We start from the raw sequence: 14745 nt of genomic DNA, 5'->3' as shown, positions 1-14745 counted from the left end.
ATATAGTTAAAAAGTTTTGGAATTGACTGATTTTTGGCGATGATGATTTCAATAGTTAATAGATCATCCTCACAAAAAATTAGTCAATAGATCATTCTCATATAAGATCAATCCATTCCAAAACTTCTAACCCCATGAAAAGTGGTTACAAACTAACAATAAAAATTGATGGTTCATGATTCTCACCTTATAAACTAGGTTTAGAAATTTCAGAGTTAATTGATTTTTTGTGAGGATGATTTTTTCGAGACCATCCTCACAAAAAATTAGCCAATTCTGAAATTTATAACTTATATAAGACAAAAAGCTTTGTACGGAATGTTGTCTAGGATTTTGTCAAAAAAACGCCACCCAATATATGTGGGAAATGTTCGGCACCCTACGCTTTACCCTACACTTTACCTTATGTGTTTTGTTTTGCATGGGTTAGAAGTTTTGGAATGAGCTAATTTTTTGTGAGGATAATCTCTACGGTTAGAAGATCCTCCTCACAAAAAATCAGCCCATTCCGAAATTTCTAGCCCCATGTTTACAAGTTGAAAAATCGTGGACCGTTCATTTTTTGTAAATCATTTTTGATGGGATTAAATTTTTTGGAATGGGCTGATTTTTGGTGAGGATGATCTCCCCACCATAGAGATCATTATCATAAAAAATCAGCATATTTCAAAACTTCTAACCAATGTAGGACAAAACATGTAGGGTAAAGCGTAGGATATATAGTGTAGGGTGCATATGGTCCCGTTCATCACCCTACGCTTTACCAAACGTGTTTTGTCCTACATGGGTTAAAAGTTTTGGAATATGCTGATTTTTTGTGAAGATGATCTCTATGAACGGTTCACGAATTTTCAACTTGTAAATATGATGGGGCTAGAAATTTTGGAATTGATTGATTTTTGGTGAGGATGATCTTTTAATCGTAGAGATCATCCTCACCAAAAATCAGCCCATTCCAAAATTCTAACCCATGTAGGACAAAATAAGTTTGGTAAAGCGTAGGGTATAGTGTGGGTGTTGAAGATTTCCCATATATATAATCGAAGTTATATATTAAAATTTGAAACAATCTTGATCGTCCATTTCATCAAAAGTTTGAAGAGCTCACAAAGCCTCGCCTTTAAATACTCGGCGTCTTTGTCTAGAAAACCCTCTTATCAGTCTCGCGTTCCCTCTCTCCTTCCGTATTAGGTTCGAGTGTTTGGAGCGATCCAAGAGTCTGTAACCATGCTCGTGTATCAGGACCTTATTTCAGGTAAAATTCTCCATTGTTTGCTCTGTTTTTAGGTTTTTTGGAAGAAATTTTGTTAGTGTTTTTAGCCCTTATATTTAATTGCTTTCTAGCCTTTTAAAGGTTTGTTTATTTATTTGAATTTGGTGTTCTTCTGATAGTTTGATGGCATCTTCTGGTTGGGTTTCGATTTCCAATTTCGAATTTTAGTTTGTTTATTTCTCTGTTTGCAGGCGTTTTTAAGGTTTCTTGGGTGGGTTTTGATCCATAAGTTTTGCTTGTTTTCATATGGTTATCAGGTCCTCTATATCCATCTCATGGTTTAAAAAAAAAAAAAACGATTCGACGCCCAATCTGACAGATCTAAAAGATGTTCTTATACATAAGATCTCAAAGCTCTTATATCCCTTTGGATTCTAATATTTTTATTTTTCTGTTTTAATCGTGGTTTTAAAACTTGTTTTGACGTCAGGTCTCGTCCATGAACGAGACCCAGTCATCTCGGACAAGATTTTAAAAAAAATGATGCATGAGGATGATGGGAGATAAGAAAATATGGCGTCTTGGACGAGATTTTTAGAAAAGTGATGCTGGACGATGATGGGAGATAAGAAAATATTAGAGTTTTAGGAAATTTGGTTTAGGATTTGGGTTAGGATAGGGTAAACCCAAAAGTTAAAATGAAAATTTTATTTCGATTATTGTAGGATAGAGAAAAAGGGTTAGAGGTTTGTAGGATAAGGAAATGATTAAGGATTAAAGATTTGGAAAAAAGAATAATGAAACAAGGGTTAAAGAAAATGGGGAAAGAATTAAGGATAGAGGTTTGTAGGTTTCTAGAATTAAGAAAATGGTTTTAAGAATCAAGAATCAAGAAAGGGTTTTAAGAATCAATAATATAGAAAGGGGTTTCAAGAATCAAGATTGGAAGAAAAGAATGTTATATTAGACTCACTCCAAAATGGCCTCACACCACACTTATTGTTGGGAAAATCAGGTTCAAGCTTTCTTTTTTATTCATCATATTCATTTATTGTTCATTGAAGAAAATTACAGTAAAAAGCAAGTATTTATAATGTTCTCTAAACCCTAAATTTAATTTCAACCATCCAATTAAAATAATGAGATCCAATGGTTGTAAATAAAACTTAAAACAACTTAAATAAAGTAAAAGCAGAAATATCATCTATGTCCCAATCCCGTAACTTTATTTTTCATGAATTTTCAGCCGATGAGAACTCATTATAAAGTTATCAAATTACCCCTTAACACCTATACTAACATCATAGGCTAATAAAACATCAAAATAAGCCAAAAAAACCTAAAATTAAAGTCCTAAAATAGAAAACTAAATAAAAATTAAAATATACTCTTCAATATTTGATATCCACATCAAAAAGCCTTAGAATTTGAACAGAGCATGTCTTTGAGACGACTTGTCAACTCGTCTCGTTGGTGGACGATACTGAGACAACTCATACGAGTCATCTCGGACGAGATTTAAAACCATGGTTTTAATGTCGCAAGTGATCTATTGTTTATTGTGGAATATGAAATATGGTAGTTGATTTTAGTTTGAGAAAGTTATTACCATAATCATTACTGGACATAATTAGCTTATCTATTTTTTTCTAAGAAGATTTTGCATAAAAATATGAGATTTTTTTGGGTAAATAGATGTATTTGATGAGTTAAGAGACTTGTGAAATAGGGATAAGGCATGAACTATTGTCACAAATTCTTGAAAAAATTCTCTGAATAGCGAACCAGTTCAGTCGATTAAATCAATGAATTGATGAATTTTGCTCCCCACCCTTTGTTAGAGCATAACATGCATTGTATTAAAGTGCATGAGATACACTGGATCATTGGCAGAGTATCTCATCACAAATGGAAGGTTGTGACGAAGATTGATATATTTAGAATATATCAATTAGTGTTTCCTATATTAGGAATGATTGGTAAGCAATATATTTTAAATATTATGAATGATTTATGTTAATTAGGACTAGATCTTGGTTGATGTAATCTCTATAAATACCCTATTAGGGTTCATGTACTGATCATCCTAGAATTTTCAATAAATTTATTTTTTTACATGGTATCAAAGCTCAAGCTCCACTAAGCACATTGATCTTGGTGTGCCTTTTTTCGGCGATGGCGCCACCACCATCGTTGGACCTAAAATTTTCCGCTTTACTATTGTTCTAGTTTTCTTCTATAAAAATCACACCTCCTTCCATATCTTTACAAATCTCCCAAGTTCACATAATTATGATTCGCGATCTCATCGATCTTGATCTTGCTTATAGAAATGAGAATTTTGGTTCTTGGGTGGTGTTCTGACCTGCTTCTGCTGACCAAACAAACTTTTGCTTACGAAATCCAGGTGATGAGCTTCTCTCAGATTCATTCCCCTACAAGGAAATAGAGAATGGAGTACTGTGGGAAGTTGAGGGGAAGGTCAGTTGTTAATTTTTTTTTTTTGATTGATGCCAAGTTGACACCTTGTAGATGCTATAAAAACTAAGATGTTCAAGGCTTTACATGCTGAGAAAATTTACATACATAAAATTGGAGATTTCTCTTAATATCTATTCATTTGTTTATCATTTAAATCCGTAAATTTAAATGACAAAAAATTGAGTACTGGAAACAAACAATTAACATCCCTAATGTTTTGGCTTTGGACAGTGGGTTGTTCAAGGAGCAATCGATGTGGACATTGGTGCAAACCCTTCTGCGGAAGGTGGTGATGAAGATGAGGGTGTCAATGACCAGGCTGCCAAGGTGGTTGATATAGTTGACACGTTCCGACTCCAGGTTAGTTATGTGCACGACATCTGATGATACCGCTTCGAATTCCAAAATAAGCTGTGCAGTGTTGATTAGCATATATTTTGTTTTTTATTTTTTTTTCAGGAACAACCTCCCTTTGACAAAAAGCAGTTTGTGACGTACATAAAGCGTTACATCAAGTTGTTGACTCCCAAGTTGGAAGGAGAGAAACAAGAAGAGTTCAAGAAGAACATCGAGGGAGCGACCAAGTTTCTGCTTTCAAAGATCAAGGACCTCCAATTGTAAGACCCTTTTACCTTCACTTGTGTAATGAAAATGTGGTCTTAAAAAACAGGAACAATTTTACTGCTATTTATGTATTCCTACAACCTTTATCCTCAGTGTGTGTACCAAGGTAAACTAATAAATTACACAAATGTTGCAGTTTTGTGGGGGAGAGCATGCATGATGACAGCAGTATTGTATTTGCCTACTACAAGGATGGTGCCACTGATCCAACATTTTTGTACTTTGCACATGGATTGAAGGAGGTGAAGTGTTGAACAAGAGGGAAAGTTCTTGCCACTTGTGGTAAGTGATTGTGCTTGCTGTAGTTTTAGTTTTTAAGTTTCGTTTAGTCGGTTAGGTTATGTTTGGGTCTATCGGGTTGGGTGGAGAATAAACAGAATTATGGCAACTTATGAAAATCATAATTGGAAAAAAGCTTTGTTGCCTAGTGAACTCTATATCTTGTTTATCTGGATAACATTAATCGGTATTATTAATATGAAATGATTTTGGTGTTCATCTTCTTTGAAGCAAAATTCTTAGCTAGGGATCCTTGAATGTGCTGTTTCATGTCCTTTTTGAAAATTGCATTTGTTCATAATCTAATTGCACTATTTTAGTAGACAACTCTTTGGATGTTCCAAGCCAGGATTGAAGTTCTATGTATGTGGAACATTTTTTTTATTATCAGCTTGGATTGAGAATTTTGAACTGATCAAAATCGGCGTTGCCTTGACCTAAGCCCTTGGGCTACTGTATGGGGCTAAGGTGAGTCCGATTTTGAAGCGGGCAACCTGCTTCAAATTTTGAAGGAACCCTCTTAGCTATAAGACATGTGTCTTTTAGAATTTATTTCACGCCCCTATATTTCTGCCAAAATTTGAAACACCTACTTGAAAATGCCACGTGTAATCCATTGGAGACTGTTCCTTCAAAATTTTGAAGTGGGCTACCCGCTTCAAAGTTTTTTCCGGCTAAGATCAGGTTCTCCATCACACCCCTCCTTTTTTTTTTGTTTTTTGTTTTTTTGTTCTAGATCTGTGGGTGTTCGGTCTTTTGGTCTGTTGTATGATCTTTTGGGAAATTATTTTTCTTGGAAAATATGACTTTTACAGGTAAGCAGAAAAGAATGCCGGCTAACAACACAATAAACCCCATGCATGGCACTCTTAATTATAAAGAGCTAAGCTGCTGTTGGCACCCAAACTTTTACTTATTGCACCACAATTAAAAATAAAGAAAACAAGTGAATGATTAAGAATAACTAAAAGCTGGGGTGCCAAAAGAAGCTCATTTGTAATCCTCTCCTAGATTTTTATTTTTTGTGATTAGGTTTTATATGAGTCTAGTAATAATTGTAAAAAAACTACTGAAATTGTTTGATAAAGTGATAATGTTTTGTAATATTGAGCAAATCCTTTGTTTTGAAGAGTGTTGGTCTCTAATTGGGGGTGATACACAATTTAAGAAAATGGGGTGTAATAAGTAAAAGTTAAGGTGCCAATAGCAGTTGTTCAGAATACTTCTTATGCTTCTTAAGACTTCTCCCATCATCATTCCTCGCTTTTGAAGCAAATATTTCTCACAAAAGATGTACCAACCAGGCAAGCAATATTTAAAATCCCATCCGATTCCAAGGCAACGTTTTGGTCACAAATATATATTTTTTTCCTTTTTGGTGAAAGCAAGCAAGTTAGTGGTAATAATTAATAGGTAAAGGCATGTTTTGTACTCAAGTCATGGTATCGCACCTTCTATCTCGATCAAAATATTCTTTAGACGTAAACACAATTTAGATTAATTGTCTAAGAATCACGACAAAGAAGGCTTCGGGTTTGCTGAAATTATGATCTGAAATTTTCATTTACTAGGTAAAAACTAGAGTTATAACAATAATGGTTGCCTTCCTATTGTTCAAACACAACACTTCCATGTTAGTAGAAGTAAAAATGAGCCATTTATCTTGGCAAGAGTGGTTAATGAGGGAAGGTTTCTTGATTTGGTTTGCTTTGTAGAATGAAAAGATCATTTGGACCTTGAACACACATAGTTTCTCTGATCCATTGATACCGATGATGAATAATTCATTTTTATTTTTTTATGGGTCTTGGACCCATAGCTCAGTTGGGTTGACATATTGCAAGCTCAACTTAGAGGCATAGTCATTAAGTAGGGGTTTGGGAATAAGGGAAATATTTAGAAAGTTCAATAAAATCAAGAAAAAAAATGTTTTGTTTTTTTTTTGGAAAGAAGTCCAAACACATTTGAGGTTTTTATTGTTTAACATATAAAAAAATTATAATCATAAATCCAAATTAATATTAATCAATCAATCAAAATCAATGTCACGCTCACTTGCATCCTCTTTATCTAATTTTGCATTAGTAAAATGGTCACCATTCTCTTCATCAAGGTGTGATCTTCTCTTACTAAATGTATAAATGTTATCTTATTTTTTTTTCCCGACTTAATCATAAGTGTAGACACCCCAAGTTGAATAGGCCATCATGCAAAAACATTCAAAAAAATACGTTAAAATCAAAATGGGCTTAAAAGCTCATACTTTAAAAAAAATGTTTGTTTTATTTTAAATAATGGCCTAGGGCCTTTTTGCTTGGCCCATAAACTAAGAATGGGTCACCTCCCACCATAAATCTAAATCAATTCTCAACTCAACCCAATCTTACACATACTCTAATCTAATCAAATTCAACCCAACCCCTAAGTCCATTGAACGAAAATCAATCTTTTATCAAACCCAATCCTAAATGTACACCAACCTAATCAAATTTAACCCAACCCCTTAGCCCATTGGATTTAAACCAATCTTAACTCTAACCCAACCTAAACCCAAACCCAAGATCATACTCATAATCACCACAAAAATTTATGCTCATAAAAAAGGACACATGTCACTCCCAAAATCAAATTTCCAAAAAAAAATCATTCTCATCATCCCATCACTATTCCCACATCATACCACATGTCACCACCTAACCCCATCACATTCTTTTCAAAACACTCCACAAACTATCTTCATACCCATCACACCCATTTTTCTTAATTAATTCACCTAACACAGACTCTCATACCGTTTTAATCATGTGTCAACATCTCCTCTGCCCTTTCAAAATATCAATACTTACTTCCCTTACACAATTATTCTTCTAACAAAAATTCACTCCTCTCAATCCCACTTAACACTTTGAAAGATTCAACTCATTTGAATAAAAAATAACCTTCTTACACCACTTTCCACATACACCATCCCCTTAACCTTAAATTCCATACACCTCACCCTTAAGTCTCATGCCATTCTCCACTATTTCACATTTTCACCCCATCTTACTTTTAAAAGTTACCTCAAAACTCTATAAAAATCCCTCTCACCCTTTGAAAATCAATGCTTGAACTCCCCTTTCTCAAGTCATCTCTCTCAATCTCTTATCTTAATATCTCTCAAACCTCCCATATATAAGCTCTACTTAACTCATCAATCAACCATTTACTTACTCCATTTTTCACTATCCCTTCTTAAATAAAAAGGACTTCACATAAACATTTGAATCAAAGACTCAAGAAGAAGAAAGAAAAAGAAAAAGAGACTTAAAGCTTCAAGGTGGGTGTATGAAAATAATTCCCACCCCTTCTATTCTCTATCTCCATATTTTGGAGGTTTACCTCCCTTAAATTGTTAGTCTTTGTGGTCTAGTCACTATGGGGTCCCTCTTTTAATGAGGTGACCCCTATGATCTAGGCTTAAAATAAAATCTCTCAAGGATTAAGAGTACATGTTTTATTTTCATCACATTTCTATTTTAAATTTTACAAAAATGAAAAATTATCAATGTATAGATTACCACAGAAGGTGGAGAAAATAAAGTGCCTAACACCTTCCTTACTTCTTAAAATTGACTCCCTTACCTAGATTTTAGGTAGATTAGTATCAAAATTGTACAAGAATCACTGCAAATAAATAAATAAAATTAAAACTATTTTCCGAATGCCCATTCACATCCTATTTTCAAAAAGAATATTGGCAACTCCAAATCCAAGTAGTAGAGATTTTCGAAAACGAAAATCTCATGTTTACAATAAGGTCATAATTTTATGTGATGTTTGTAAAAATTATGATTTATTGAAAAAAATATAATTAAATTGATAAAAGAAAAAAAAAAGTCTTGATTTAATCATGGCTATTTTAATTGTCACTGAATTTGTTAACCATGTTTTTGAGGTTACAGGTGGAAGTCCAACTTACCTAATAAAAAGAAAAAAGAAAAAAAATTAATTATTTAGTTTTGAATATACTGAAGTGATCTCAAGCTAGAACCTCATATTGCACATATGAAAGTATGCAAGAACCATAAATGCTTTTCATTGAGATACGAGTGAAAAAGCATTTATGGTTTATATTAGGGGTGTTAATGGGTATCCATTTAATCGAAATCGAACCAGAACTAGAACCAGAACCGAATACTCCAGCTCCGAATCCCTTTTTATTGGAATCGATTAGAGTCGGGTCTAAAATGGAACTGGGTCGATAAGAACCGAAATCGTTAGGTTCTATCCAATGAGTACCTACGAATACCCGGAACTGATTTATTTTGTCATTTCTTTCCATACTTTAGATGATTTAAGGTATTTTTTATTTCAAAAATAAATGTATGTTATATAAAATTCTTTAATTTTTCATATAAATTATCAATTGAAATTTCAAAAGAGTTACTCTTCTAAAAAATTATTACTTTTAAAAAAGATAAATTTTTGTTTTTGAAAAAAAATAATTAATTTGTATCTTAAGTATAACAAATTATAACTAAGTTAACAATTTTGTTGATAATATGTTAATTTTTTGAAAATAAATTTTCTAATAATGGTTTGAAATACTTTTTTTCTCATTTGATTCGTGAGAATCATAATCGATGGGTACCTATGATTTTTTGTGGTTTCGATTCTAACTCAATTTATTTTAGAACCAGACCTGACACCAACAAGAACCGGAACCAAACTGGAATCGACCCATTGACACCCCTAATTTATATCCACTTTCACTTCAGGAAGTGTGATATGAGATTCCAGCACAAAACGCTTTACTTTTAGGTTATGTTTTAAAGAGTTGTGCTGGAGTGACCTCAAGATTGAACCTCATATAGTACTTCTTGACGTGAAAGTGGATGGGAACCATATATGCTTTTTCACTCCTATCTCGAGGTAAAGCATTTATGGTTCCCATACACTTCCACATCAAGGTATGCGATGCGAGGTCCAATCTCGAGGTTACTTTAGCATTAGTCAAACTCTCTAGGTTTCCAAATTTATCTTGTCCAAAGTCCTTTTCTCTTCAAATCTCCCCAATCATGATGACTCCGAGTTCATATCTTTAAAAAGAGGTTTATTTGCAATTTTATTACAAAAACTCCCTTACTTTATCAAGTTTGTTACCTGAATAAATCTTATTTTATAAATCAGGCTAACATGACTAACTTAATACAATTTCAAATCTTATCAAATTAGAAATCCAACTCCACAACTTTCTAAGCTTGATCAAATGTGTTGGTAATGAATGGCTATCAAACTCCCAAATTTAAAATTAAAATATGACGGTGAAAATTATTTTATTTTTTTATTCAGACTTCTTAGAATTTTATCCTTTACAAATTATAACCAATTGCATCAATCACGTTTTTGGATTCCATTGATTGATGTGGTAGGACATCCACTCCATTGTATAACAATAACAAATTAAGCCCATCAATTTGAATTTTATGATGTGGATCCGTAGTCTGAGCTTTGCTGGGTAACAAATTTGATAAAGTAAGGTTCCCTTGGAACTGTTAGAACTTGAAAAGGAGTTTTTTGTAATAAAAATGAAACAGTTAGGTTTGTCGGAAATTGATTGAAGCCGAAGTCCATATCTACTTTTGAAGAAGTATCCAATAAAGTGGATTAATAGTATTAATTTATTTTTTCTTTTAATCTAAGTCTTAACCAGTTAGTAAATTTTCTATTCTCTAAAGAAACTTTTGGAGGAATAATTATGACTTGAAAGCTGTTAGAAGCAATTTCTTTTGGCAGATTAACATTTTCTGAGTAAATTCAATTTTTTAAGAAATTTATTTTCTGAAGAAAATATTTCCTCTACAATCATAGACGCCAGGAGCGTTTGTACCATTGTTCTGGGGAAACTGATTTTTATAAAAATATACAATTTGTAAGCGTGCAGTTGCATATTTTTCATGAATAATCATTTTCCCTAGAAAAAGAAGTAATTCTTCCTTAGTTGGGGAAAAACACAATTTACTTCCTAAAGATCATTTTCTTGGTAATAAGTTTTTCAAGAAAATATTTTCTTCAATCGTACATATCTCTTAGTAAATAACACATGTTGCAAACTGCACTGTCCCGTCAATTTTCTTTTGCAATCATACAAAACCCATATAGAAATTTGTATATTTGATAGGAGAGATGGGACCAATATTTATTAGGAGTAAAATACGACATTGAAATTATAAAAGATGACAGAATTTAATGAAGATGGACCAACCAAATGAGGCAAGACACATCAATCAAATAAAAAAGAAAAAATTACTTAAAAGACCCTTGTGGAGAGATTTATTTTTAAATAATTTCTAAGTTTTGCACGGTAGTTTGATTGGAAATTTAGTAAATTTGTATTTTTTAATAGTCCATCATTATTGGTGAACTCACCGCTTTTTTATTTACTATCGAGTTCATCACTTTTATTTATTATCGAATTTAACGTCTTTTTATTTAGTGTCGAGTTCACAATTTTTACTGTTGAACTTACCATTATTTATTGTCAAGTTCACCACTTTTTAAATGAAAAGTGGTGAATTAGACTTCAATAAAATCCACCCATTTTCAATTTTCAAGAATATTTCAATATGTATATGTTTGAAGAGAATATTTTCTCAAAAAAAATCAAAAGAAGCATTCCTGATCTATTTTCATCTAAAAACTAAGAAAAAAAGTGAAAATCCCTAATTTTTTTTACATAAAACTTTAATTTAAAAAAAAAAAATCATTGAAAATGATTCTTCTTCCTTCTTAAATCCCTTCTGATAGAATGGAGTCTCCAAAACTCGATTGAGATATCAAAAATCTAATTTTTTTTTTAATGAAAACAATGAGTTTGAATGATTAAAACATTGAACTGTGAGAAATGTGGGACATGAGGTCCAGTGACTATTAAGAAAATAGAAATTTACTAAATAGCCTATCAAGAGATTGCCAAAAACTTAGAGACTACTTAAAAAAAAATCCCTCCGCCAGGGTCTTTAAATATTCATGGTTTCAAATAATTATTTGAAAATAAGAATAAAAAGTTTCAATTGGTGCTGATCGAGAAGGGGATTCAGTAGTGTCAAAACGAGGACAATAAACAGAGAAATGCATCCAATCCTGTAGACACCCGAATTTGAGCGGGCCCTCGACGCAAAATACCTCCAAAAATCAAAAATTTGGAATGGGCCCCAAAGCCCAAACCTACAAGAACCCAATCCATTTTCAACTAATAAATGACCGAGGTCACTTACGTGGCCCATGGACCCACACAACTCACCACTCTCCTACATCCTTAAATTCAACCCAATACTATTCTACCTAAACCCAATCCATCCCAAAACCCAATCCATCATAAATCCAATCCATCCCAAAACCAAATCCATCATAAATCCAATCCAACCAAAACCCAATCCAACCTAAACCCAATCCAACCTAAGCCCAACTCATAACCTAAGCCCAATTCAATACCCAAACCCAATCCAACCTATCAATCTCATCAAACCAATCACCAACTCAATACAAAAAATGACACATGTCATCACACCCTTCCACCTCCCTCATCTAATCAACCAATTCATCACTTCCCTCCAAAAATCAACTCAACCCATAACCCTACCCTAACCTAACCTATTCCCCATCCTCTCATCATCAACCACTAACATCACAACCCATTCCTACTCCCCATCTTCTCATCATTAACAACCAACATCACAACCCATACCCTACACACTCTAACCTATTCCTCATTCTCTAACACTATCAACCACCCACATCACAACCCATATCTCCCACACCTCAACCATCACTTTCCCTTAAAACACTCCCACAAAATCACCTCAACCCATACCTCCCACCATCACCCCCATACTCTTCTCTCTAATCATCCAACCACCATCACCCCCATACTCTTCTATCTAATCATCCAACCACCATCACCAATCAACTAATCTCTTCATCTCTCCATTTACCACATGTCACCATCCCTTCAACTCTCCCAAAATCTAACCAATCAACCTCTTACTCTACCCATCCCCCCAAATCCAACACCTTACCTCTTCAACCATCTCAACACTCATTCTCCAAACAACTCCCTTACACCCCCCATTCCTCCCATCAACCATCACTCATCTCACCCCACTAAACACTCTACCCAAATGGATTTGGATAAGATCCAAACCATTTGGGTTAAAACACAACCCATTTCCCCCATTACAAAATTACCCTTATTTTCATCTCAAATTTCATACCCCTATTCTCTCAAACTCAAGCCATTATCCTTCATTCTAATCCCTCACCCCATTATACCCTTAAAATACCTCTCAACTTCTATAAAAACCCCTCCATTCTCCTCTTACAAGAACTAATGAAAATTTGATAAAAAATCCTCCAAAAACTACAACTCTCTACTCTACTCTCTTCACTACACTCAACCCTCTCTCATCTCATACTCAAAACTCTACTCTCAATCTTCTAAAAGTTTACAACTCAACTCAATCTTCAATAACTTTAAGCAAGTCCAAGTCAACTCAAAAGAAGAACATCAAGAAAAGTCTTGAAGATCAAGATTGGGACAAGGTGGGTTTGAAAAAGGACCATCCCCTCTAACCCCCACTTCTACTCTCCCTTTTCTCTACACTTTGCACACACCACAATGATTTGAGTCCTTCAAGGGCCCCTTTTTCAATAAGGGTGCCCTCAATGGACTAAATCAACATCAAAGTCCCTCACACTTGAGGGCACACATCAAATCATCTTTGATTTATTTTCCTTTATTTTAAAAATGACCGAATCCGAGGTTACCACATTGTGTGGGTGGAGTAGGGTGCCTAACACCTTCCCTACTCCATAAATGGACCCCCTTACCTTGAATCAAGGTTGGACCACGTGCATTATCTAACGAGAGTCATCAAATATACAAAATGTATGATTTTTCGAAAAATGTGACATCGGGTGACCATTCACACCCTTTTACCAATTTGAATGGTAGCGACTCCAAAACACCCCAAAGTGGAGGGATATTTTTAAAATATTGAAAATCCCATTCATCTAAAAACTAAGAAAAAAAGTGAAAATCCCTAATTTTTTTTACATAAAACTTAATTTAAAAAAAAAACATTGAAAATGATTCTTCTTCCTTCTTAAATCCCTTCTGATAGAATGGAGTCTCCAAAACTCGATTGAGATATCAAAAATCTAATTTTTTTTTAATGAAAACAATGAGTTTGAATGATTAAAACATTGAACTGTGAGAAATGTGGGACATGAGGTCCAGTGACTGTTAAGAAAATAAAAATTTACTAAATAGCCTATCAAGAGATTGCCAAAAACTTAGAGACTACTTAAAAAAAAATCCCTCCGCCAGGGTCTTTAAATATTCATGATTTCAAATAATTATTTGAAAATAAGAATAAAAAGTTTCAATTGGTGCTGATACAGAAGGGGATTCAATAGTGTCAAAACGAGGACAATAAATAGAGAAATGCATCCAATCCAAAGTTTGATTAAGAACTTTTTAAATATGTTGAACCCTGACTTGCCCTCTAACAATTCCTCGTTAGGAGATTTAGATTATAATTATTTAAATAATAAAATACATGACTTTAGAAAAGAATAAATAAATATTGGAAAATGATTTCAACCACCATTTTTTGGGGATATTGATGATGTTTTGAATTCTCGTCATTTAATATTTAGATTATTATTCTCATCATAATTACTATCACAATCATCAACGTCAAAAGGGGGAGAAAAGAATCATCCTTATAACCCTAATCAATTATGATTAATTTGGATGGTCAATTATGTGAATATGGATCCCTAGGTCTAGCAATGCGTGTGATAATAACAAATCAGAATGATCTAGCAACACTAGATTTACATTCTTTTACAATTTCTACATCCACGAATGAAAGTAGAGTTTTTCATCATATTTGAACAATCCTTACAAGATTATAGGTTTCCCCATCCATTTGGTTACTCAAACTCCAACCAACTCTTTTTCCTTTCTTTAATACCATATTTGTCCCTTGATAAATAATTACAAAAATTTTAAGTAAAAAAGTTACTACAAAATATTTATAACCAAATCAACGAACATTAAGCTTAGTGGTCAAGGCATTCCTCCAAAAAAGGAGAGGTCA

General features: G+C 33.4%; 1 protein-coding gene across 1 annotated transcript; it reads left to right on the top strand.

Moving 5' to 3' along the window:
- Nucleotides 1-1099: 1099 nt before the first annotated feature.
- On the top strand, nucleotides 1100-4816 carry LOC147395985 (translationally-controlled tumor protein homolog). Its single transcript, XM_086451000.1, has 5 exons — nucleotides 1100-1255; nucleotides 3621-3694; nucleotides 3926-4054; nucleotides 4154-4311; nucleotides 4455-4816. Exons 1-5 carry the CDS (start codon nucleotides 1228-1230, stop codon nucleotides 4570-4572), a joined length of 507 nt encoding a protein of 168 aa, XP_086307126.1. The 5' UTR covers nucleotides 1100-1227; the 3' UTR covers nucleotides 4573-4816.
- Nucleotides 4817-14745: the final 9929 nt, after the last annotated feature.

The sequence above is a fragment of the Akebia trifoliata genome, chromosome 8 (assembly GCF_017979445.1).
Source record: "Akebia trifoliata isolate Shusen 1 chromosome 8, ASM1797944v1, whole genome shotgun sequence".
Taxonomy (NCBI): Eukaryota; Viridiplantae; Streptophyta; class Magnoliopsida; order Ranunculales; family Lardizabalaceae; genus Akebia; species Akebia trifoliata.
Note: the sequence above shows the minus strand (reverse complement) of the source record. Positions and strands in the feature narration are given on the sequence as shown.